Consider the following 23,389-nt stretch of genomic DNA (forward strand, 5'->3'; position numbering starts at 1 on the left):
ATTGATAAACTCCAAACCATTTCAATATGCTTTATTTTAATTGCATATTATATATACAGATAGTGCTCTGAGAGTTTTGAAAATTACTTGTGAATGGGCATCAAATTACCATTGGATATATATGAATTTATAGTGATCCTTTATTCACATTTTGAAAGTTTCATCTCATATTTACAATCTGAAACAGGTTAATAAAAATGTTGAAAGGCTTGATGAACAGCAAAGGCTTGATGAACAGCAAAAATTAACATTGTCAATTAGGAGTAACGAAGTTTTCATTAAGATTATGAAAAAAGTAGTGCTGTTAGTTTACCCTTGAGTCAGGGATAAGCCCTAAAAGTGCCATTCCTGTACATTTCTCTTAAAAATCATTCATAGTTCTTTACTATGTAATTATTAAAGTTAATGGTTTTTGCTAACATCTTCAGAATTCTGCCCTCTTTTGACAATAACAGTGCTGTTGCTCATAGATAATCAGCCTGACATCATATGGACATGATGCTTCCTGATCCTGTTTTTATGCAGTAATCAGAATAATCACACACATTCTTTTTACCATGCTTGACTATTTTATATATGCTTTTATGTTCTCCTCAAGCTGTGTTTTCAAATGGCCAAGAGCTGGAGCTCACTGGTGCCATCATTCTGGCACTTTCTCTCTCTGTCTGTGATGGGATAAAGCCAGAAGTGTGAAAGCTGATAGGGACACAGAGAGAATTGTGAGATTTCATCACCACCTGAATTTTTTATCCTTAGGTCCCAGACGATTGGTAGCAGAGAAATTTTGGGGTTCTACTTTGCACTACTATGAAGGCTGATGTGATCCCACTGCTTCCTTTATGTGGGAATTTTCTATTGTGAAAATGAGAATTAGATCTGCAGGAAGGGAAAACGACTTGCTGCACTTTTGAGTAAATGACATAATTTTGGCAGTCCTGGCTGCTGCCTGTGCTGAGACTTCAGGCTGCAGAAATCCCCTGGTGCAGAGAGGCAGAAGTGGTGATTTTCCCCAGAAATGTCACTGCAGGATGAATGGGGAGGCAAGAGAAACCCACATCCTCCTTGTAGCTTCACCTCAGCCATGGTGTGCATTTCTCTGCTAACCACCAGTGCTGGGGGAGAAAGAAAGGAAAAGAAATGCAGACAACAAAAATTAAAACTAAGTGATGGACTAGAAGTTTGGTATCAAAGAATAGGTATTTTCACCCTGTCTGCTTTGGATTGGCAGGATTTTAACCTCAGTTTGTAACTGGAGGCAGTGCATTCAGGCTTTCAGGCTGCTTAATATCTTTTATAGCCTAAATGAATTGGTTGCTTAATGTAGTTTGATAAAATGGAGAGGATATTGTGCATAGAGGATGTGGTGGTGTGTAGAAGGTATGAGCAGAGCTCCAAGTAGGGAGAGATTCTTGGAGATTTACAGCAGCTCCAAAACATCAAATTTAAATTAAAGAATTTTTTTTTTAATCTTATTGCTGTCTCTTGTATTTAGAATTTTTTTCCATAGCAAGGATTACTTCTGCCCCATATGGTTTAAAGTATTTTTTCTTCAAATACCATGACACAGCTCCTTCTTTCACCTAAATATATGCAATAAATCCTCTAAGAGCAGTGTATTTGATCAGTGTGGGCATCTGCAGACACTTGAAGATGGCAGGTTCCAATCACATCATTTTGGTTTGAAGGATAACACCACAACTAAATCCTGATTTGCACATTTACTTGCCTAAAACTGTTTCTTCTGCTTATTGCTTATCTGTATTTCATTGAAATTAAATTGGCAAATGAATTTTATTAGTAATAATGAAATAATTTCTTCATGAGTACATGGGGACAGTTACACTGATACTTGGAAGAGCAAAGAAAATGAATTAATTGACAATGTACAAAGGAAGATTCTGTTTTGTGTTTTCAAAAATGCCTGTGCAATCATGAGACTTTTCAATAAAAAATTAAATTAACACAAAGAAAATTGAAGACCTTCATATTGAAGACAGCTGTATTATGAAACATTAATTTGCTCTGAATGCCAAGAACATTTGTTATAAAGCAGCTGCCTGTTTATTAAATATTATCATAGTGTGTTATCGACCATATTTCTACTTCTCCTGTTTTGGATTAGTATTAAACATGTTTAAACAAGGATTTAAATTTTTTTGCAAGCTACAAATAAGATGACAAATGAAGGACTAAATGTATTCAAGTCCCCTAAAAGGAATTTATTTTTGAAGCCATACTTTTAAAGAGGAATCAGCAGCAAACCAGAAAACCAAAACATTCTGCTTTAAAATGTCAAATCTCTTTGACAAATGAAGCAAACACTGGAAAAAAATAACAATGGCAAACTTCTTTATTTAGAAGGTAGCTCAAATATCTAGCATATTCCATCCTGTTCCTTGAGTATTTTTCTACTGTTATTAGAAAGTATTGTGCATTTTGTACTTAAAACCGAGCTGGCATATCGGATTCTTGAATGTGGCTTCTGCAATCACTTTAATAATTAATAATTATCTGTTAATGGGAGGCATTACCAGTTGGTAAAGCCTCGTGTTTTTTCCTCACAGAAACGGGAGCCATTTCTTTTGATTCCTGTCCTGGTGCTTCTTTACAAGTTCCTTGTACACTTCTGACCTCAGGAACCTGGGGAAAGAGTCCTTGGCCATGAGGCTGTAGATTGAGCCCTGGGCAGCATCGAAGCAGCTGAGGGTTGGATCAGAGATGTTCTGGGAGATGTCGTTTTTGGTGTGGAAGTCAATATTGATCTGCAGGGAGAAAGGAGCATGAAAGCAGAGTCAGTTTGCTGGGGAAGCTGAGGTCTGTTAGTGGGCAGGACGCAGAGGCTGCATTTGAATTTCCTCCCAAATAACCTGGCTGATGCAAATAAGCAGGAAGCTCATCCCTTCGTTTTCTAGCATACTGAATTCTTCCTTTTATTTGGCTCTTAAAAAGAGGGCATCACTGGAAAAAAAAAAAAAACTTTCTTTTGATTATGTCATTTTTCTGCCAAACCAAATCCTGTAAAATACTGATTATCAAGTAGTAAATTAAAAATGAAGGTACTCAGCATTGTTTTAGATTTTGGCCCTATGTATTTTGTAAGGATTTTTTGTTTTTAACAATAATAAAATGGACTTCAATCACTTGTAAGATATGGGGACATTCAAAGTGCTCTTGCTAGCGAAGGCAAAAGTATCAGTGTAAAAGTTTAAGGTGCAGAAAGTGAATAATAATAAGCAATTTGTTCTTTCGCAGTAAGCTTTTTTGGAATAAAGAAAAAATTGAATGCTGTGATGGAAATTTTTGCATTCTTATCGTGTCAAAAATAGCTATGCAAAAGAACAAATGCAATCATGAACCTAACAATACTCTGGTACCTAAAATACAGCAGAAATGGTGCTTACTGCATTATGAAAAATGGTTATGAAACATTGTATGAAACATTATATGAAACAAATTATATTGAACATAAATTTCCTTAAAACTTCAGGTGGAAGTTTCAGAAGGTGAGGTAAACTTATTCCCATTGTGAAGAATGTAAAGTACAATAATGTCTCTGTCTCACAGTTCCACGAAGTGTTTCCTACCTGGTAAATAATGGACATGGAATTAATTACAGCCAGGTTGAATTGTACTTTCTGTCATTCCTTGAAGTCTGGATCTGAACTTGCCATTCATCCCTGCCCTCAGCACCCAAAGTACACACAGAAAAAACTCTTTACCTCCTTTGGAGCATCAGCTTGTATAAAGTCAGAATAAATCTTTTGGGCTTTCGAGGCGATCTTGGTGGAGGATTTGGTTTTCTTGAAGTCCTCGCAGGCCAGCCAGAACTCCACATTCTCCTCGCTGAACTCTGACTTCAGAAATGTCCGAAAAGCTGCCAGGCCCTCTGGGGGAAAATGTGTAGTAATAAAAAGCCCAGTGCAATTAATGCACATGTATACACACAGATGTGTGTGTGTGTATATGTATTTATGCTGTATATATATAGTGTAACTTGTGTATTTGCCACTGTTTTGCATGTCAGCCAGCAGTCAGGTTTGAGAAGCTGCTGCAGGGAAAATAAATAGGAGATAAAATTGTAGTGCTGAGAAGGGGACTAAGAGTTTTTCAGGGAGTTACCAACTGAGGAACATTCCCAACAGCTGCCTGCTGTGGTTTGGTCTCTTTAGCACTGATATGTTTGTTAAAAGGGGATTCTGGAGGCTTTGGACTTCAAGAGGATTTGGAAATTAGAGATTTGAGGCTGACCACTGGGTTAAGGAGCAAGCAGAATTGTAGGTCACACCTTGGTAATGTGCTCCCCTTACAGCTGAGGTTCCCTGCCTAAATGGTGCTTCCATCTCCTATCAAGGAAAGATTAAAACTTGGATAGAAAGATGGATTTGTCATTACTTCTTTGTTCCTCTTTTTTTTTTTCCCTTTGAAGGGGAAAAAAAATGAAACAAATAAAGGGTTGTTTGGAAGAAACCATTTTTAAATTAATCCAAATGGCAAGTTCAAAGCTGTCAGTACCCAAATTTAATTGTGTTAGTTGAGTTAATGCTATCCAGGAACAGTATGGAGGCATCCCAGGGTCCAGGGCACAAAGTTACTGCAGAGAGATGGGGAAGGGACAAGGAAATTCCCAAGTTGCATGTGGTTTGTGGTGTCAGGTCTGTAGAAATGGCATTTCTAGGAGAAGTGACTTTAGATACGTCTTTTTTGTTTTGTTTTGTTTTGTTTTGTTTGACTGGAAGTCACTGCACTACGTGTACATTTGTGTGAAACAGAAATACCTAAGAAAACGTTTGTGGGTTTTTGTTTAAAAAATGATGAAAAATGAAACCATTGCAAGGGGAAATTAGCAGTTACCTTAATAAAAGCTATTTCACAGCATTTCTGCCAGCCATTGAGCTCTGGCCAGGAGGTACATTGTGTTTGCAGCTAGGACAAGTGTGAAAACCTGTCGAGATGTTTGGCAAAGGGGATGACAAATTTAAAATATATATATACATTTCTCATTTACTTCTTACCTTTACTGGCTAGTACTGCATCCACAGACTCAGACCAGGCCATGGTTTCCCCAGTATTTGTCCTGTGGAAACAACATCTACCCTTGAAAATAGCATTGTGGTCTTTGCCCTGTGCAGTCTGGGGTGGCTGAGAGCCTAGGGGGTGGCTGTCTGCTTGGGAGAGTGGGGTGAGTAACTCATCCTGCCCTACACACTGAAAATCAGCAATATTGGACTCTGCTGACTTGGCTATTCATCCTGGAAATGCTTGCACTGTCTGGAGCTCTAATAAAGCATAGGAGACATGTGAATGTTCTAGAGCATTTACTGAAGTTCTTCCCGAGTTCAAAAAGATTAACAATTAATTTATGAGACACTTTTTGCTTGGAATTACCTAAAATGTTATCAAGCTAACACTGGTAGGAAAAACATGGGCCTTATACCAGCTTCTCAGTGGTATAAATAATTGAGTAGATTCATAGTTTTGGCTTTTCCACTCTAACTTGCAGTAGGCTTCTGCTGGACATGAGGGCAAACACTTTGTTCTGTATAAAATATTGCCAGTTTTCTTAATTAAATAAAACAAACTCAACATAAAAAAATTCCAACCACTCTTGAATTCTGTAAAAAATATTTGATGTTCCTAAGGGGACTCTGAGGAGTCAGCTGTCAAAACTCTGCTCTCTGAATTACACAGGTGAGTTTGAGAGCTGTGTTCTACAGTCACTTCTCAGCATCACCAGTAATGGTGTTTTCTAATTGCAAATTCATAGAAAGATTATAGAGCAGTGTCAGGATATTATGTAGCTGTAGTTATAATTATTACAAGAGATAGTGGCACAGACACCTTAAAAAAGCAAGCTTTTTTGTAGCTCTCAATTTACTTGTATCCAGAGTGCAAAAATAATATTTCAACAAGAAAAAAATCATGCATATTTTTAAGTATATATAAACACATACATGAGGGAAACTGGAGTGCAAATATAGTGAGTCTGTGAAAACACAAATGAAAACTAAACATAGCATTATGTTGTGCTTTGTGAGACATCATGTGATGATGGAATCAATCAGCAGAGAATTTGTTTTAGCAACTCTAAGAAACTTTTATCAAATATATAACAAATTTTCAGGATTTTTATTAAATGTTTATTAGCTTTCTTGTCAAACAAAAAAGCGAAATGAAAGACCAGGATAAACCAGAGAGTTTTCCTTCTCGTTCTTATGGGCAGTATCAGTTGTTTTAATATTTACTCACCACCCCGAGAATGATCTCACTGACCTCGTGGGATTTACTTGAATGGGAATGGCAAGCAGAATTGACAACAAGGAATTAAAATAGCCATGTCCCCTTCAAAGGGGGAAGGAAAATGAAACTGTGCAGATTATTCAAACTTGGTCACCCATCACATAAATCTCCTACGATTAAAATAGCCATAAACAGCAACTCACTTCACTGGCATTTTTTGTTCCACTGTTTGTTTGTCTGACTGTCACAGGGAAGGCAGAGTTTCTTTTTCTGACTGATCTTCAAGCTGAAGGTAATGTGACAGCAGGAACAGCACAGTTAGCATGTGAAGAACCAAACAGGACAACACACATCCACAAACTGCTTCCAACACTGTCTTTAAAATGATTTCTTCCAAGCACATGGCCTGTTTTTTACCAGTGCCATTCACCCCTAAGAGTGGCCATAACACAAAGGGACTGTAGCCAGCTGGGGGTCTAGGTAACTTGTCTTTTGCTCTTGACAATAATTCTTTCATCCCCAGCTTGTTTCTTCCTCTGTATAACCCTTGCTGTCCCTGACTCTCCTGAGCAAGCCAGGCTTCACTCACATTACCCACATTCTTGGTTCTCAATGTCTCCACTTAACATGAACTCCTGGTGGTTCAGGAACTGGCATCCCAGCTGTCCCAGCTTGCAGAGTAAGGGACTTTTTTTGTCTTAGTTAAAATATTTTACACCTAGTAGAGCAGTCTTAGGAGTTTAGGTCCCATTTGATTTTCCTCTATGGTACAGTCAGGAACAAAGCTGCCTCCTGCCTGCCTGAGAACATCTTTCTTATTTTAACCATGCCTATCTTCTAAGGTAAGAAAGGAAAACCCAAGCAGCACATGCCAGGTTTCATCCTTAGCAATGTTAAGAGGTTATTCCTTATCCTTACCTTTTGTAGATCTGTAAAGGAAGTTCCAGGTCAATCTATTTGATGAACTTCACATGGGACAAAAAAATAGCGAATCTGGTCAATTCTGCTCCAGAAAGATGAAATCAGATGGAAACAGATATGGAGAGGTGCATTACTGGGATGAGCAGGAGAATTGCACCGTCTCACAGGAGAAAAGTAAAAGACCAGTTTGTCTCTAAGATGAAAGCAAAGAGGAGCTATGATTGTCTTCTGAATATGGAGGGGTAACCCAGTGAGAAAAAATAATGGTTATATTGACAAAAGAAAAAATGTATATGAACAGCCAGTGAACAAATTCAGGCTGAAAACCAGAATAAGGCTTCACAAAATGTTACATTTTTACAGTCTCCCTGGATAATTTTTTGCCCTCTCTTCTCCTCTGTACTTTGATGATAGAGCTTCATGTATCTATGAGATTATTTTAAATTGTTGTCTTTGTTAGTAGAGCCCTAGAAATGATGACCCAAGATACTCCTTTTAGTCCTACCTATTCCTAAAAAAAGATTCCTGGCAGCAAAACACGAATCCTTTCTGTAATTCCTTTGCTTTGCATCTGCTTCCTTCTGAACCTTATAGCAGAAGAAGAGAAATGTTAATTATCATCCTGATTTTCTGCTTCTTTCCTGATTCTTCTTTTATTCAATTGTTTATTTTCTCTTATTGGGAGAGTATATACTGTGGGTGGTAACACTGTGTCAGACAGGACCAAAAGCCTTCCATGTATTATGCTAGTGAGACTAACTTCAGCATCTGCACTTACAGTAAATCCTTTGGGATTTATTCAATCCCAGGTTTGAGCTTTCGTAAAAAAAAATAAACATAATACAAAATCAAACCAATATTTATTTGCAGAGTTTCTGGCCTGGCAGAGTGTAAACAGCTCACATTTGAATTTTCTACGTATCATGCCAGAAAAGTGAGTGCAGTTGTGAGGACCAAGATGACACCAAATTAGGCAACTTTCTTGGCTGGCTCTGTTAATTTCTCAGTGTTTACCCTCTGTCTAATCCCAGTGGTTCTACTATTTACCCACCTCAGAACCGTGATGGTAAATTGACTTATTTTGCTTATGAGAGGGAGGGTTGCAGGATCTCTGTCTATTTTTTCTTAATATCATCAGATGATACAGATTTCCTTCAAAACAAAATTCCAAAGAGTGAAACACATTTTTAAAATTTGTATCTAATAGCCTGATACCTGAATGATGCAGACATGACCATCTCTTAAAGATTTTTTCAGAGCTGATACTTTTTAGGTCAGCCTTAGCAGCCACAGAAGGATGCTCAACCCAGGAATATTGTAGCATATATAATAACTGGATGGATGCAGTCTGATTGCTCTTGTTCTTTATGGGGTACTGCTCACAATTCACAAGATTTTGTGAGGGATTCTCATTGTTGGGCTGTCACCAAACATTCTGTCAGTGGCTGCTCAGTGTATGCCAGCTGATAATATTTCAGGTACACAGCAGGTAATAGGGTTGTTGTGATATTTGTATTGGGGCAATAACAATAGTTTCACTAACCAAAGTTAGGCACAGCCACTTCTTCCCATAGAAACCAGCTGGTTGTATTTCTTTGTTCTTCCTCTCCTTGGAACTTAATAGTGTCTGGAAGGAAAATCGAGTATTTCACTAAGGAGAAAAGGTGATCTTAGTATTAAATGCATCAGCTGCTTGTGCAAGTGTATTGGCTACTCATCATAAACTGTATCAAGCAAACAAAAGGAAATATGAAAATGTAGTTGCGATGGGATGGAAATTGCACACAGAATTATTTCTCAGCTTTTTGTGACTCTGGACGCAGCTGACACACACAGTTGCAGCTTCAGTTCACTCATTGCTGGGGCTGGACTTGCAGAGTCACTCTCTCAGGCTATTTTTCAGGGTAGCTGGGAGGCCTCCTCTGACTTCACATTTCAGGAGCTCTGAGCACTGTGCTGTGGATTTTTGGGTCCCCTGCCTTTGATGACCCAGGAGACCTGGAACTGTAGGACAGGGAATGTGGATCTGACTGAACGTTTCCAACTTTGCCAATGTTACTTGCTAGGGACCCCTGCTTTATTAAATATTTAAATCTCCAGAACTTTAAGGCTCACTGTTTGACTTCTACTGATGCTCACCTTTTAATCTTTTGCTACCTTTGGGCATTAATTTCACCAACTTATCTTCCTGTATGAGAAGCTATTGGTTATTGAGGGGCATAAGACAGGTCATTTTTTGTTCCTCTGACCCAAAACTGACCCTAGATACTAATCAGAATAGACAGTCAAAAGCAATACTACATGTTCAAGCTATTGAGGTATTAACCTAAGAAATATTCTTCATTTCTATCTGTTCCTAGAAGGGCTGCCTTGTACTCACCTGAGCACAATGTGAGAAAAGCTCACACTCTCCAGAGGATGTTTGGCTGTGCTGGTGTTTCCCTGGTTCAGGTTCAATATATTAATGCTCTTCAGCACTTGGCCTCTGTTAATCCCATTCCATACAGAGATTTGCTTGGATTGTGTTGTCCTGTCCAGTGTCACCTCAGCAGGACAAAAAGTCACCGTTCTGCTGCCCCAGGCAATCAAACCCAGAGGGACTCTACTGCATCCCTTATGTCAGGAGAAGCCAACATGATCCAAGCACCGCTGGCATCCTGAGAACATGGAAACTCCTGTCCCACAGGGATGCAAATCTACCCTAATCACAGCCCTATGTAAATGCCCACCTTCCCACAGGGCTGCACAGCACGGGCAACTCACAAAATAATTTATTTTTTCCATATGAATAGCTCTGTGTGCCTTCAGTATGCCACTCAGTTGTTTTGCATAAGAAAATGAGCTGTTATTTTCCACCCAGGCAAACTGTGCCCTTCAGGTGAAATGTTTTGATTTCAAGAACAATCTGTCAAAATATTTTACAGCTCTCTGGGCTCCCCATATACAGGATTTCCAAGTACTATACCAACACAAACCTACATTGGAAAATAACTGGAAACAATTCTCAAGAAAATGTGCAACCAGGAAAAACTGGAACAGCATTAGGTACAGAAAGTTGAAAACAGAGCAGGGAGATGTGAAGAAAGAAGGGTGTCTTAATTATGAGCAAATTTTATGGTGAAGAAATGAGAGTTCAGATTTGTCCTTTTATTAGGCTTCAGCATTATCTTCTGTCCTGTTTGAAAACTCTCAAATGCCTGCTGTAGGATTGTGTTTCTTGCTAGTTAATTTTAGTTCCCTTTCATGGAGAAGGCAATGGTAGAGGTTAGATTGTAAATTTTGCAGTCCAGATAATTTCCTGTAAAGCATAAGGAAGAAATAGGAGGAGGTTACGCAAACAGATTCCATTTAGGAAAGGAGAGGGAAAAGTTTTGGTGCAAAACCAGAGGGAGCTTTTATGAGACCAGCCCTAAGTGATCAGAGTACAACAAATGGAAGAAAGAAACACATTAGTGAGGGAAAAAGTAAAAATGGAAGCAAGCTTGGGTGGCAGAGAGAGGAAATACATTTTTATCTTTGGCACTGAGCCACCCAGGAGCTTAAAGGGCATTTGATTGAGGCATTTGACTAAAATGCAAAGAACAGAGTGAGATCTGGGATAGGCAGCTGAGCCAGGCATAAGTTCATGTGCATATGAATCACTGATGAGAGGAAGACGATTTTCTGCAATTTTTTTCTCAGTTGAGGTCTTTGGCAGCATATGTGGAAAGGAGAGGGAACTGCATTCAAAGCAGTAGCTAATTAAGGCAAGCTGAGCAGCTGGGGACAAAAGGAGAGGAAAATGATCTGCTGTTAGTGAGTCACTGAAAAGCTGTAGCATGTAAAAGCATGTAAGAGCCATGTTACTGATTGCCTGCGTCACTGGGAGATGAAAACCTGTCTTCTGTGAGATTCTTTCTCCTAGATTTCATTCCTCTTCTTGTCAGTTCAAAAATCAATCAGGTTGTCTTTGTATGTGGTCATGTGTATTTCCATCTCCCTCAAGATAAAGAAACAGATCATAATTCAGCCAATTTGAAGCATCTAATTAGACTGAGGTGCTGAAACAGGAGTCAAACCTTTGTGCTATACAAGCCAGCAGATTGTTTCCCTCATCCTTTGTGTCCTGAGACTTCACCTGTGTAAGGAGAAAAGTGCAGTGTTTGTGTTGGGTAAATTATTGTGTTGAATATTCTGGGAGCTGTTCCTGGATGCTGAATGGCACCTATGAATATTAGAAGCTGCTACATAAAATAACCCCCAATGAAAACACTTGCCCAATAGGCTTTGTATATGTATTATTTGCATTAGGGCAGCTCAACAAGAGGATTTGCATAACTATGGCAATGATTCTGCCAAAATTAGGGAAGCCTGACTGCGTTTTCTGGTACTACCCAAAGGTTTGGGCTGCAAATGCATCTGTGCAGGGCCAGCCCTGAGTGTGATCAATCCTGGAACAGCATCACAGACTTGTACTGAATCCATGCCTAGTTCATCTTTGAGGACAGCACTGAATAGTAGAGTGCTCATTTTCTCTCACTAAAAGGAGTCTCTTCTAGAAAAAAAAACCTCTTTGCCATATAATTATGTCATTTTGGTTTATCTTTGTGTCCTTTGCCTTCCTTTCTCTGAGTTTATCTTGACTTTCTTTTTACCGTGGTTCCCATGGCATTAGTCTGCTGTAAATTCAGCTAGGGTTCATAATTATCTTTGGAAAACACACATGCAGAAATAGCTACCAGGAATATCTTATTTGTTTGTTTTCATTATAAAACTCATAAGAGGGACTAGCACTGTCAGTACCGCAGACTGATGGGTTTGAGGAAGGCCTCCCTGGAGATAGGCAGAATTTTCCATGTGTCTGTGAAATGAAATAAAGGGCGCCTGCTGACTTCTATTTATCATTGCAGACCGTTCTGACTAACAGCTGGGCTTTTGCTAGCAAGAAAAAGTCTTGCTCAGGGTACTATTTTTATCATTTGGTTGGATTTTGGTACAGTATCAAAAATATGTATTTTTTTTCATATCTTTCCTCCATGGCAATCTGTTCAAGGTATGAATTCCCAGCTGATATGAAGGGAAGAGTCCTCCAAGATCCAGTCCAACCATTAATCTACCCCCACCACAATCACCCCTAAACCATATCCCCCAAGTACCACAGCCAGAGGCCTCCAGAGCATTTCCAGAGATGGTAACTCCACCAGCTCCCTGGGCAGCTTATTCCAATGCTTGACCATTTTTCCACTGAAAAAACCCCTGTGCCCAGGTTCTGACTGCTCACACATGAGAAAGAGCATGTGCTTGGTGGTTTTTGATCAGGGGAGGAGGATGGAATAAACCAGCAAGGATCTGGAGATGGCTCCTGGGTCATGGTGGCTCAGCAGTGTTTCCTGGTGAGTTTGGATCTCTGTGCACAGGAACAATTTGATTAACATTGCAGTGATTACAGCTAGAATTGAACCTTAGGTGAAGTCTTCACATCTTACTCATCAATGTGCTAGTGATAAATCAGATGCTGACAACCCTTTAGCAGATCAGATTTATTGAAAGTGAGTAAAGCAGACAGGGAAAGCTGCAGGTCCAGCAGGTCATACACACCCCAAATTAGCCATGAACACAAAGTCCCATCCTCAGGAACTACACCTCTTCTCCTTCACCACTTAGAGAAAGGAGAAGAAAAGGGAGAAAGCTTAAATTCCATGCAAAGCTACTGAATTTACAAATCAGTTACAAATAAATCCTGAAGCCCCTTGCTAAACTGAACCAATGTGCAAGGTTTTAAGAAATGCACCAAGCTTCAAGGTATGGCTGCATCAACTGTGAAAGAAAAGTACAGAATAACTGTGTGTGCTAGCTATAAAATATATGTCTGACTTTGACAGTAAAGAAATAAAAAGGGAGATTTCTCCTTCCTCTTCTATAGAGAGTATATTAATGACCAGCAGAACTGAAAGTTGTTCTGCTGAGTCCAAGGGCCATTAATTTTCAGATACATTTTCAAAACAAAAGGCAGAAAAATATTAGAACAAAGTTTAGTAACAAAGTTGGTATACCATGGCTATTTATAAATAAAAGTAGAAATATTATATATATATATATATACACATAGACATGACCTGATATTTAAGGATACACATTGTGTTAAAATAGCATTCTTGGCCCTTTGTTACTGCTCATTTAGTTGCAAAAATTAAAATACAAGTATTTGATGCCATAGCTAATCTATACAGCATAGCTTTAAAACAGAGAACAGACATGTGGAATAAGGAAAATGTACCCCAAAATATTAAAGAGGTATTTTTATGTTCCTCTTAAAATAGGCAATGGCTACATTTTAATTATACATTTAATTAGGCAGTGTCTTTCGTTAAAATTCATGTAACTTTGCATTATACCAAGTAATGTTTCTTTGTGCTTTACAGTGGGAGAAAATACCACAAATTCTCTTTGCTTAGTGTAGGAAATATTGTAGAAACATCAATATGTGCAAAGACTGGGTACAGAGATTCTAACTGTGATGAAACCCTGGCCTAAGTGATACAGGCCCAGGATACCTGTTGGATAATATCAAACTGCACTTTAGGAGACATTTTTATACAGGAAATCCAAACTTTTCCCCTCAAATCTGATCAAAGCTTTTTGCCCGAGCTTGGAAAAAATGAAATGAAAATGGATAAATTAAAGTTCTATACAATCTGACTTGCCAACATGTTACCTACTTTTCTACAAAAATGAGATTCTGTTACAGAGCTCTGACTTGGTTTAAGTGCATTTAACTTTCGTTTACCACTTATTTACAGTTGTTAAGGGTCTGGACTTTAAAACACACACAAGTGGCAGCAGTAGCTGGGATTTCCAAGGGCCGAGCTCTGTGGTCACCACCCAGACAGCTGTGGCCGTACGCCCTGGAAGTCGTGGCCAGTGAAGGAGCGGGAGCGGCGGCGGAGGGTGGGGCGGGCAGGATTGCTGCCCTTTAGCAGGGTCAGGTAGGGGTCGGAGCGCAGGAACCGCGGGTAGCTGTCCTGCTCCATCAGCCTGTACACCGTGCTCTGCGCCGCGTCAAACGTGCTCAGCAGCGGCTGCCCCATGCTCTGGCTTGTGGCTTCCTTGGTGTGAAAGTCCAGATTCACCTGAGAAGGAGGAAAAGTGTGCATTAATGTGCATTGACATAGACCCTCTGTTATGATCCATAGCACTGACGGTGTATGTTAGCGAAAGACTTTTCTGATAAGAGGACCTCGAATCCCCCATAGACAGGATGTGAACACACAGAATTGGTGTGTTCATTGGTACCATGGAAAACTGCTAAAACAGAAGACAAACCCTAATGTTCAACAAAAAGTAACTTTCTAATAGTGATCTTTACATTGCAGCTCCCAGGCTTTGCAACACCAGATTGGTACAGAACTCCCCCTGTTCTCATTTAGGATTAATGTAGAACTTTTCTGATGAGATTATGTTAGTGAATATTTAAAATTTCTGGTTTCTGTGTAGTGTGGGTAGTAAGAAGGTGAGAAAATTCTAATAATATTTTTAAAATATATCTCTAGAGGTTTTAGATTGGAAAAGCATATCAAAGTGACTATTCCATACGCTGCTGCATTCAATGTTGCATTCATCCTTGGAAATATTTAATAGCATGGGAATTTTATTAAAGCCACACACACTGATTTAAGCATGTTATTTTGAAAAATAAGATAGCATATATATTTTAAAAATGGCTGACCCAGTCAAAAAGTGACTTCTATGATAGGCTTTTCTTTTCCTTCCTGAGAGGCATCTGTAATTTCCATACAACTAGTTAGAATAAATAGTTTAGATCTGAGCTGCAGGGCAATTAGCAATGAGGGAATGATCCACTCATCCAAGATTTTTATCATCCTATCAAACTGTAGGCTCAGATATTCGTGCATAAAAGAGTTCTGCTGGGCAAGGAGTCAGAGAAGTGGTGCAAGCTCAGAGCCGTGTGGTCTCAGCTGTCAGCTGAAACCAAGGGAGGAAGTCTCACCAAAGCCAAGTGCCCAAGGTGAACCACAGCATCTGCACTGCCTGCACCAAACCAAAATAAACCAGAAAAAAAAATTGTTCTATTGCTGTGACTTCCCTGCCTTGTCCTCTCCTCAGCTTTTTTCTTGCTCATCTGTTTTCTTCCATCGATCTCAAGTGTTGAGTGGCAGCACTTGTTACCTGCCCAGAGCTGCATCCCCACAAAGGCACACAACAGAGAAAGAAATGAAAAGGGACACAAGTCTTTGAAAGTGGGCATTTCCTGGGAAAAACAGATGTGAATCCTAATGTAATCTATGGGAATTGCAGGTGGAAACTGCACCACTTTGCAATCCTTTCACTAACATGAGAGTTGCACGTTTTTCGCCCTTGTTACAAGGAAGCAGAAGTTGGTGTTTAACTTCTGCTATTGTGGCAAATAAAAAAAATAAAACAGGTATCAGATCTTCTCAGGCTTGATAGAATTACAGGAATCTGTAAGTCCAAAAGATCTGTTGAAAGAGTCTGAACTTTTCACTGAAAAGTTCATACTCTCCCAACCTAATCTCCTTCTTAGGGCAGGCAAAAAGTACTTTTTGCTCATTTATGAATCCTTTATAACACACTTTGGAAAAATGAAAAAGTTGTAAATATGAAAACTATTTTCCCTGTTATGATACTACAGAAAGGCCTTAGTGCTGATGAGGATTGTCATATGCACATATTTTTGTGCTGACAGTAACATACCAAGGATATGCAATTCGAGGTGGAGGGGTGGAAAATGGGGAGGGAGTCAATCAAGTCAAGTCCATGCTCCTTCCAGAGTTTTGACTTTGATGATACAGTCTTCATATGTCAGTGGACTGCATGATTGACTCCTGAACCTGTGTATGCACTTCTTAAAAGCAGATTTCATAGATGCAACTGTGTCAATCAAACATTGTATAATGAAGAATGTCTTTACCTCTTTTGGAGCATCTTTCTGTATGAACGTTTCAAAAATGGTCTTGGCTTTTGGCAGAAGTTCATGAGCACTTTTGCTTTTCTTGTAATCCTCACAGGCTATCCAGAACTCGATGTTCTCCTCACTGAACTCAGTTTTCAGGAACTTTGTGAAGGCATCCAACCCAGCTACAAAAGGGAAAGTTGAATTGCATTTAAAAATACATCCTTATCAGACAGTTAGTCTTTTCACACAGTCTGTGCAAGGTAGTAAACTATGTCTGGCTCCCTTTGAATAATACCACATTACAGATAATTATCTTAAAATACATAAAGGTTTTAAAGTAAGTGCAGTTTTTCCATTATGATCCTGTAACTCTCATTACAGAATTCGCAGCATCAGTAAAAAACCACTACCAAGACCTCATAAATTTAGAAAGAGAAGCAAGCAAAACACATAGATGTATTTGAAAGTGACGGATTTTATTCCAGCTGGATATCAATTGAGGTTGATCAAAACACTAAAATTTGAATCGTTGCTCAGAAGTAAACTGTTCTCCAGCAGCAATTAAAATGGATGGCTTTCAGCATCTTTACAATTTGCTTTATCCTGCTGTTGTTATGCTGAGAATATTTTCTTTCCCAAGTACACTTCTTCTGTGGAAGTAATGCAATTGTGTGGATGTGCACTGTTCAAGGAACAGATTTGAGAAGCTCACAGTGTCCAGCACTGTAGCTGAAACACACATGTGTCCCTCCACAGTGAAGGCAGGGACATATGTGCAGTGGATAATTATGGGAGCAGCAGAACCTCTCAAATGTTGGCCAGCTTGGATCCAGTCACTGGCTTGGAAACAAACTGCAGCAGAAGTGACAAAGTCTTTTCTTAAGTGCATAGAACATATGCAGTCAGGAATATTTGAGCAATATTCAGATTAAATGCTCCTGTTTACCGAAGGGAATTTTTGCTATCCGCTGTATTATTTTGTTCAATAAAATACTGGGATTAAAGATGATTTTCAACTATTTTCACAAGTTGACAGCATGCTGCAGCCTAAGAAGATGAGGAAAGCAGGAAACACACACTGGTATAAATGACCCATCATCCCTAGGTTAGGTAACTGCCACATCTATTTAAGGGCGTAACTGGATTTCATAATTTTCCATCCTTTACCATCAATTTTCCATCCTTTACCATCAATTTTCCATCCTAGCAGTCTGCATGGAGAGGGAAAAAGATACTAACCTTTCTCAGAAAGCAGTTTGTCAAAAGACTCTCCCCATTTCACTGCTTCTTCAGGAGACACACTGCTTGAGAAACAGAGAGGAGTTTTGAAGAATTGTGCATATTGTGCATTTAGGAAGCTGTGTAACATATGTTGCCTGTTACCATTATGGCTCAGGACATAATTCTCTTAGGGACTTCAGGAACATTTGCTTTCATTCTTTTCTGACTTTTTTTCCTGTAGAGTTGTACTTCTTTTCTCTTTTTATAAAAACATCAGAGCAGAGATGTTTCCCTGTGGGGTTTGTGTTGCTCTACTAATCTTTAAGGGAATTGAGAGCATGGTAAAACTCATAAGGGAGCCACATCTTGTCAGCTAATTCAACTTAAGAAATACTTATGCAGAGATGTGGTTTTGAATATGCTCACTCTGAGGCTGTCACCACAGTCTGCTTTCCATGAAATATGCAGAATTCTACAGCCTGAAGACAAAATTGTAGCAATATGGTTTAGGTGTCAGTCTTGTAGGGCATGTATGACATATGTAGTCTGGTTTGTTCACCACAAACATATTTCAAATGTCATGTTATTCTGAGACACTGTGCCTCATCTATGAAACTCTTCATATTCTTCATCAAGTATGTCAAGCTGCATGTGTTTGATTTCAAAAATTCTGCCCTAGGAAACAGTAAAGAAAGGAAAAAAACCCCAAAAAACATCTCTCTTCTTTCATGTAAATACAGTTTTGGAGAATCTGTTTTTTGTTTTGTATAGATTGAGCCTGAATGCACACCTGGACAGTCCCTGGATTTTTAGTAGGCCAGAACTGGAGCAAGCAGGAGGTCAGCTGTGTCATGCTAGGAGTAGGATTTAAGTGAAGGTGAAGTCAATTTTTACCAGTTGCTTCATGAAAATGAATGTTTAGAAGTATTTTCATTCCAGGGCAAAGCCCAGTACACTGAAAGTATCAATGAGCAACCTGTCCAGGATTAGTTGGTCAGATCAAGTTCTTATGGACTGAATGTTTCTGGAATATGATTCTACTTCCTTGTGAAGACTTGCAGTTCTGTTGCTTGATTTGCACAATTTGGGCTCCTTGGCAAAACCTGTGAAGTTTAGATGCAAGGAAATTCCAATCTCTTTGGGAAGGAATTTAAGCCAGTTATGACCCTGGGTTTGCACAAAACTCAAAAGGAGGAATTTCATTTTTATGTTAATAGGTGTCACATGTTTCATAGCTGAAGTCATTGCTTGCAGGAATGAAAATTTTAGCTAGGGAGAGGAAAACAGTTCATGAGGAGAGGTAGAAATGCTGGAGAAATGAAATACCCTAGTGTGAGTTCCTGGTTTTCCTTCAGAATTTGCATCAACCTAGCAGCCTCACAGATCCCCAACACCTGAGTGCAGCAATGAGTTTGTGCAATAAGAGACAGAAACCAAGACAGAAACCACTTTCTAAATATGGGAAGAAAATAATTAATAGATTAACATTTAAACTAAAGATTAACATTTAAACTAACAGATTAACTAACATTTCTACGATCACCTCACTTCCCATCTGCAGCATTTCATTAAATTCTCTTTCTACTTATTTTAGTAACTCTGTGTGAAAAATGGAAATCATGAAAGCTAAGTAAATACTTAGTACATTTCAAGGTATTATCTCACTTTATTATTTGAAAAAGAGTAATTTTTTTGTTTGGGTTTTTTTCCACTTTTTACAAATATAATTGTCATTTCTTTCTAATCTCTATATAAAGACCAGCAGAAATCTACACATTTCTCTTCCATGCAAGAACAGTCAAATCTGTTAGTCAGGCACCAGCTGAGAGTACCATGGTAAAAGACAGCTGAGTGAGGAAGTGATGGTCTGTTAAAAGGGGGAATTCCTTCAGAGAATTATTACTGCTCTGAAAGTGCCTTTTCACAGGTTGTAGGAATGCAGTGAGTGGCTGTACTTTGTATGAAATACCTGGGCTATATGAGCCACCCAACAGTGTCTGCATGCATCAGCTCTGCTTTCTCTTTTAAAGAGGCAATCCTCTCAGCGAGGACCTGCGAATGCAGTTCTTAATGTATTGGGGAAATCTTGGTACTGCATTGAAGGCAGGAATTAAACTCTTACTGAAGTCAGTAAACCCAAGATTTCACCCTGCACCTTTATGAGAAGTACCAGGGACAGTATGACCACAGTGCATAAACATCAGTAGCAGAACTTTGGAGACAAGAGCGTTCAACCAGTCATTGCAATTACTGAGGAATGATGCATTCAGTATTTAAAACACATATGGCATTTGTACATCACAGAAATCTTTGGAAAACCTGCTTTGCAAGGAGCTGGATGATTTTCCTGCTGGCAGTGATTTGTCAGATGCATTTCTGAGTGGATTATTGGTCTGTATAGTCAGTGGACTCATACAAAGGCTGCTGGCACAAGGTTTAAACCTCTCTCCAAGTGTATGGGGACCTGTGGTGTGAGAACACTCCTGGTGAGTTACCCTGATGAGCACCAGACAATTCTGTAGTGTTTGCATGCTTGGGTTAGATTGAGAACTTCTAAAAGTGTTACTCTCTTCCAAGAATGGACATATATAGGGACAGGAAACATTCTGAGTCACACAGGCACTTCTTGGAAGGAATCCTCATCAGCTCACTCTTTTATAATATTTACCTTGCTGCTTTTGTCAAGTTTCCAGGTTTGCCAAGGTGATCACCTTCATGGAATTCAGGTTTCTGCAGGAGCAGGCTCAGCCTATTTCTCTTCTGCTTAGCTCTACAACAGAATTGGAGTAGCCATTCAAGAAACCTTGTAGAAAGTTGGGTTTTCCCTCTCAGGCATTTTCTGCTTCTGTATTACAGATCTTCCTATTTTCATTTACAGTAATGTTAGTGTTAGTTCTCCTACATACATTATTCACATTAATGGTATTTTCTTCATAGGTTAGCACAAATTAACATATGACATACTGGCAAAGAGAAACAGAAATCCTGTCATTTTCAGCATCCTTTTAATTTATTTTAAAGACGAAGGGGCCAAATTTCCCTTTAGAGAACATGAACGGTTGGCTCAGTGTCTTCTACTTGTAACGTTTCGCAAAGAAAAAAGGAAGTATTTCTTCCTGTCATTTGAAATTTTTGAAGAAAAGCTTTCCCGGATCATATTTAGGCTTTAGAGAAGCATTTCTCAGAACTACTTGCAACCTCTCTTTCTTAGAATTTTTAGATCACGAATTTGATTTGTTTCTTGTCCTCAAAAACCAAGAGTGTCATGAGATAACGTTTCTTAAAGAGTTAATATTTTACACATACAATTTCTAGGACTGCAGTTCATGAGTTCTCAGACATATGTCAAAAATCAAATTATCCGTGCCCTAAATTTACACCCACAAGCTCTGCTGGAAGAATCCTCCCTATAAACAGAACACTCAGAGGGTCAGCATGACCTCAACACTTACCCAGGCTTGCTCGCCTTGTGTGGCTCTTCCTTAATGGCTGACTTCATGACTTTGTAATAGGGTTTATCCTTCGCAGCAGAAATGTTCAGCTGGGGGAATAACAGAAGTGGGTTCTCCATCTTCCTCTCACGAAGCTTCCGGAAAGGTTCCTTTTGCTTCCCTGCCCTGCTGGCTCTCACATGCTGCACCAGCCTGGTGCTGTGTCCAGAGGAGGTGGAGGGCAGAAGGCGCTTCCCCAGCTTCCCTGCCTGCAGCTGCACTCACAGCAGGCTCGAAGGGCAGTTCTGGTTTGACACTTGTCACTTAGGGAAGTGAGACTGCAACTCTGCAGGGCTCCTGCAGCCAAACCACAGCCCAGAGCGGCAGCGCCGGGGAGCTCATCTTCTGCCAGGCTGAGGGTGGCACCAGCATGTGCTCCCAAACACCTGAACACACCACAGTGCCCATGAAATTAACTTTAACGACAACGTCACAGAAAATAATATACAACATTGTCTTCAGCTCTTAGAGAGGTCCCACCTGCCCTTAAGCTCCCTTCTGCAGCCTCAGTTCCATATACTGCCTTCAAACTCAGGCTATCTCAGGGTCTCCTCCAAGCTGGGGTTGATCAATCATTTTGCAAGCAGAGATTTTAATTTTTGCACCACTCATCAGAGATGACAACCACCTACTTCTAATTTCCAGCTTGTCCACCAAACACTGCCTCTTTATCTTCTCTATCTGTGGATTTAATTTTACTTGCAATCTCCCACCCAGGATAGAAAGTCTTTAGTTCACCAAAAAAAAAAAAAAGTGGGTTTTCTTTAAATTTTATTTTGATAGTAAATAACCCCAAAATTCTCATTTCAGTTTGCATAAGATAAAAATGTATTAATTTTTGAGGCTGATCAGCAAAAATTACCTCTTCACATAAAAGCCTGATGTCAATTAAGTTTCTTTTTTTAAGTCCAACTTGTGCTGGAGATGTCACAGGAAGAATATATCTACTAAAGAAACACCTTCAGTGTTAGATGAATGAGGCACTGGAAAAGGATAAAATTATGCAGTAGTTAATTGATTAAGAATTAAATAGTTCTCATGTTTTTAATGGCAGTGTCTCATTTTGGTTACTCAGGTAAGACACTGAGCCTTGGGGAGAACACATGACCTCATTACCTTCCATAACTGTGTTGAGTTTTACTTACATAGGTAGTTCTGCTGAGAGTCCCACTGTGGCCTTTTCCCTGTGGCTTGCAAAGCTGAGGAGGTACTAATACTCAAAATACATAAAAAACCCCAACAACTCTGCTGGTACTCAAAATTTGTGAAAAACTTTTAAAAAAATTATGTTCTCTATTGTGTTTTTTAGAATGAAAAGCTGAAAGAAAACTCTCATGTGCTACATGTGTGATACAAATTTTAAAATCAGACTGAATGGGAAATAGTGTACAACCACCTTTTGTAACCCAAGAGACTTTAAGAAGCAGGGTGATGGTTTAAACTTTATTTTCAGTTTCAGAGTAGGCTTATGCATCACATCATTCATATTTTAAATTGGCTCTAACCACAGCTGTGTTTAATAATTTATTCTGCCTTTTACAGATAAGTAAACAAATATAGACTGCATGATTTTATTTCACTTTTCTGCAATTGTGGTAGTCACGTGAGCTTTTTTCACCTGTTACATGTGTATAATACTGTCTGTGCTCATCAGCCATAATTTTATTACCTGGTAATTTCAGCTCCTGGAAAATGTTAATTGGGGTCTGCATTGTCCATGTAAGCTGATTTAAGAAAGATTTGGAGCATGGAACATCACTCAGAAGTGAATTATGGTAGCCTGGCCACTGTGCCAGGTAACCTCTCGATAGGGATGAGCAGCTCTGTCACTTCTTTCAGCATCCACCAGCCATGGGAATACATCTAAAGAGCCTGTCCAACTCACTTTTAAATGACTCTAAAACAATGAGCTTTATGCCTTAGGTGCTTGAATTATTACTGTACTACACTGCAGCAATCATATCAGTCCTGAATGCAGCAGAGTGCTGAACGCCTCCTGAGAATTCATTTGGAAATCTGGAGGAGTGGGGAGAGGGAAGGAATAATCACAAACAAGCTTTCTCCCACACAGACACGTTTTTGTTGGTTTTTTTAAATCCCATTAATAGAAAGCTAATATTAAATCTAGGCCACGAAGTAGCCAAATTGCCTCCGAGTCAGTCTGTGTTTTGTCAGCTCTGCTGCTGGTGCTAATGAGCATCCCTGTTTTGCACTGTGGGCTACAGTAGTTATAGCAACAGTATTAATGACCCTGGAAAGCCTTCTGGGCCATCCTGGGTACTGTGAGATGACGGTATAGAAAAACGAATAAGTTATTTTAAACCAGAAAAAACACACCCAGAATATTATGTTGGTGACATGACTAGAGATCTAGAAAGCTCTAAAGAAAACTGTGAGGAGAACTAATTGTCCTGATTCTCAACTGTTTCTCCAACCACTGAAATATATTCACAAATCTTTTGGGAGGGAGGCTACTGATTTTCTAGCCCTCAAATCAAAATCCTCTCTGCAATGTGAGAACAATATTGAGTTAATGTTCTATTACTTGTAGAAATACATTTTTCAAGAGCTTTCATAGTTAGATGAATACAAAATGCATTTTCAT

At 39.2% G+C, this 23,389-nt stretch overlaps 2 protein-coding genes across 5 annotated transcripts; both read right to left on the reverse strand.

The window, feature by feature from the left end:
- Window positions 1-231: 231 nt before the first annotated feature.
- LOC146434065 (regulator of G-protein signaling 21-like) lies at window positions 232-12,537 on the reverse strand. 3 transcript variants are annotated; one of them, XM_085068363.1, is made up of 7 exons: window positions 8,702-12,537; window positions 7,156-7,240; window positions 6,441-6,523; window positions 5,013-5,089; window positions 3,720-3,886; window positions 2,532-2,762; window positions 232-1,112 (listed from the first exon to the last, which is right to left on the reverse strand). In XM_085068363.1, the coding sequence occupies exons 3-6, from the start codon at window positions 6,449-6,451 to the stop codon at window positions 2,559-2,561; spliced, it is 459 nt and encodes a 152-aa protein (XP_084924489.1). In that variant the 5' UTR covers window positions 6,452-6,523; window positions 7,156-7,240; window positions 8,702-12,537; the 3' UTR covers window positions 232-1,112; window positions 2,532-2,558. The 3 variants fall into 3 exon arrangements, with proteins under 3 accessions (XP_084924489.1, XP_084924490.1, XP_084924488.1); XM_085068364.1 differs by lacking the exon at window positions 232-1,112 and having other exon boundaries at window positions 2,201-2,762; window positions 5,013-5,074; XM_085068362.1 differs by lacking the exon at window positions 232-1,112 and having other exon boundaries at window positions 2,201-2,762.
- Window positions 12,538-12,662: 125 nt separating this feature from the next.
- Window positions 12,663-21,053, reverse strand: RGS18 (regulator of G protein signaling 18). 2 transcript variants are annotated; one of them, XM_085068360.1, is made up of 5 exons: window positions 20,746-21,053; window positions 19,962-20,063; window positions 17,312-17,373; window positions 16,088-16,254; window positions 12,663-14,267 (listed from the first exon to the last, which is right to left on the reverse strand). In XM_085068360.1, exons 1-5 carry the CDS (start codon window positions 20,862-20,864, stop codon window positions 14,013-14,015), a joined length of 705 nt encoding a protein of 234 aa, XP_084924486.1. In that variant the 5' UTR covers window positions 20,865-21,053; the 3' UTR covers window positions 12,663-14,012. The 2 variants fall into 2 exon arrangements, with proteins under 2 accessions (XP_084924486.1, XP_084924485.1); XM_085068359.1 differs by having other exon boundaries at window positions 17,312-17,376.
- Window positions 21,054-23,389: the final 2,336 nt, after the last annotated feature.

Source organism: Lichenostomus cassidix, chromosome 8 (assembly GCF_008360975.1).
Source record: "Lichenostomus cassidix isolate B80296 chromosome 8, HeHo_3.0, whole genome shotgun sequence".
NCBI classification, from domain to species: Eukaryota; Metazoa; Chordata; class Aves; order Passeriformes; family Meliphagidae; genus Lichenostomus; species Lichenostomus cassidix.

What these genes read in the sequence shown, in the direction of transcription:
- RGS18 (XM_085068359.1), bottom strand. Translation starts at nt 20,864, where the DNA reads ATGGAGAACCCACTTCTGTTATTCCCCCAGCTGAACATTTCTGCTGCG. An exon ending in AACTTGACAAAAGCAGCAAG is followed by an intron (nt 17,377 to 19,961) that starts GTAAATATTATA and finishes CTGTTTCTCAAG; the next exon opens with CAGTGTGTCTCCTGAAGAAG. An exon ending in CAAACTGCTTTCTGAGAAAG is followed by an intron (nt 16,255 to 17,311) that starts GTTAGTATCTTT and finishes TCCCTTTTGTAG; the next exon opens with CTGGGTTGGATGCCTTCACA.
- LOC146434065 (XM_085068363.1), bottom strand. An exon ending in TGCAGTACTAGCCAGTAAAG is followed by an intron (nt 3,887 to 5,012) that starts GTAAGAAGTAAA and finishes ATTTTCCCCCAG; the next exon opens with AGGGCCTGGCAGCTTTTCGG. An exon ending in AAGCTGATGCTCCAAAGGAG is followed by an intron (nt 2,763 to 3,719) that starts GTAAAGAGTTTT and finishes TTCTCCCTGCAG; the next exon opens with ATCAATATTGACTTCCACAC.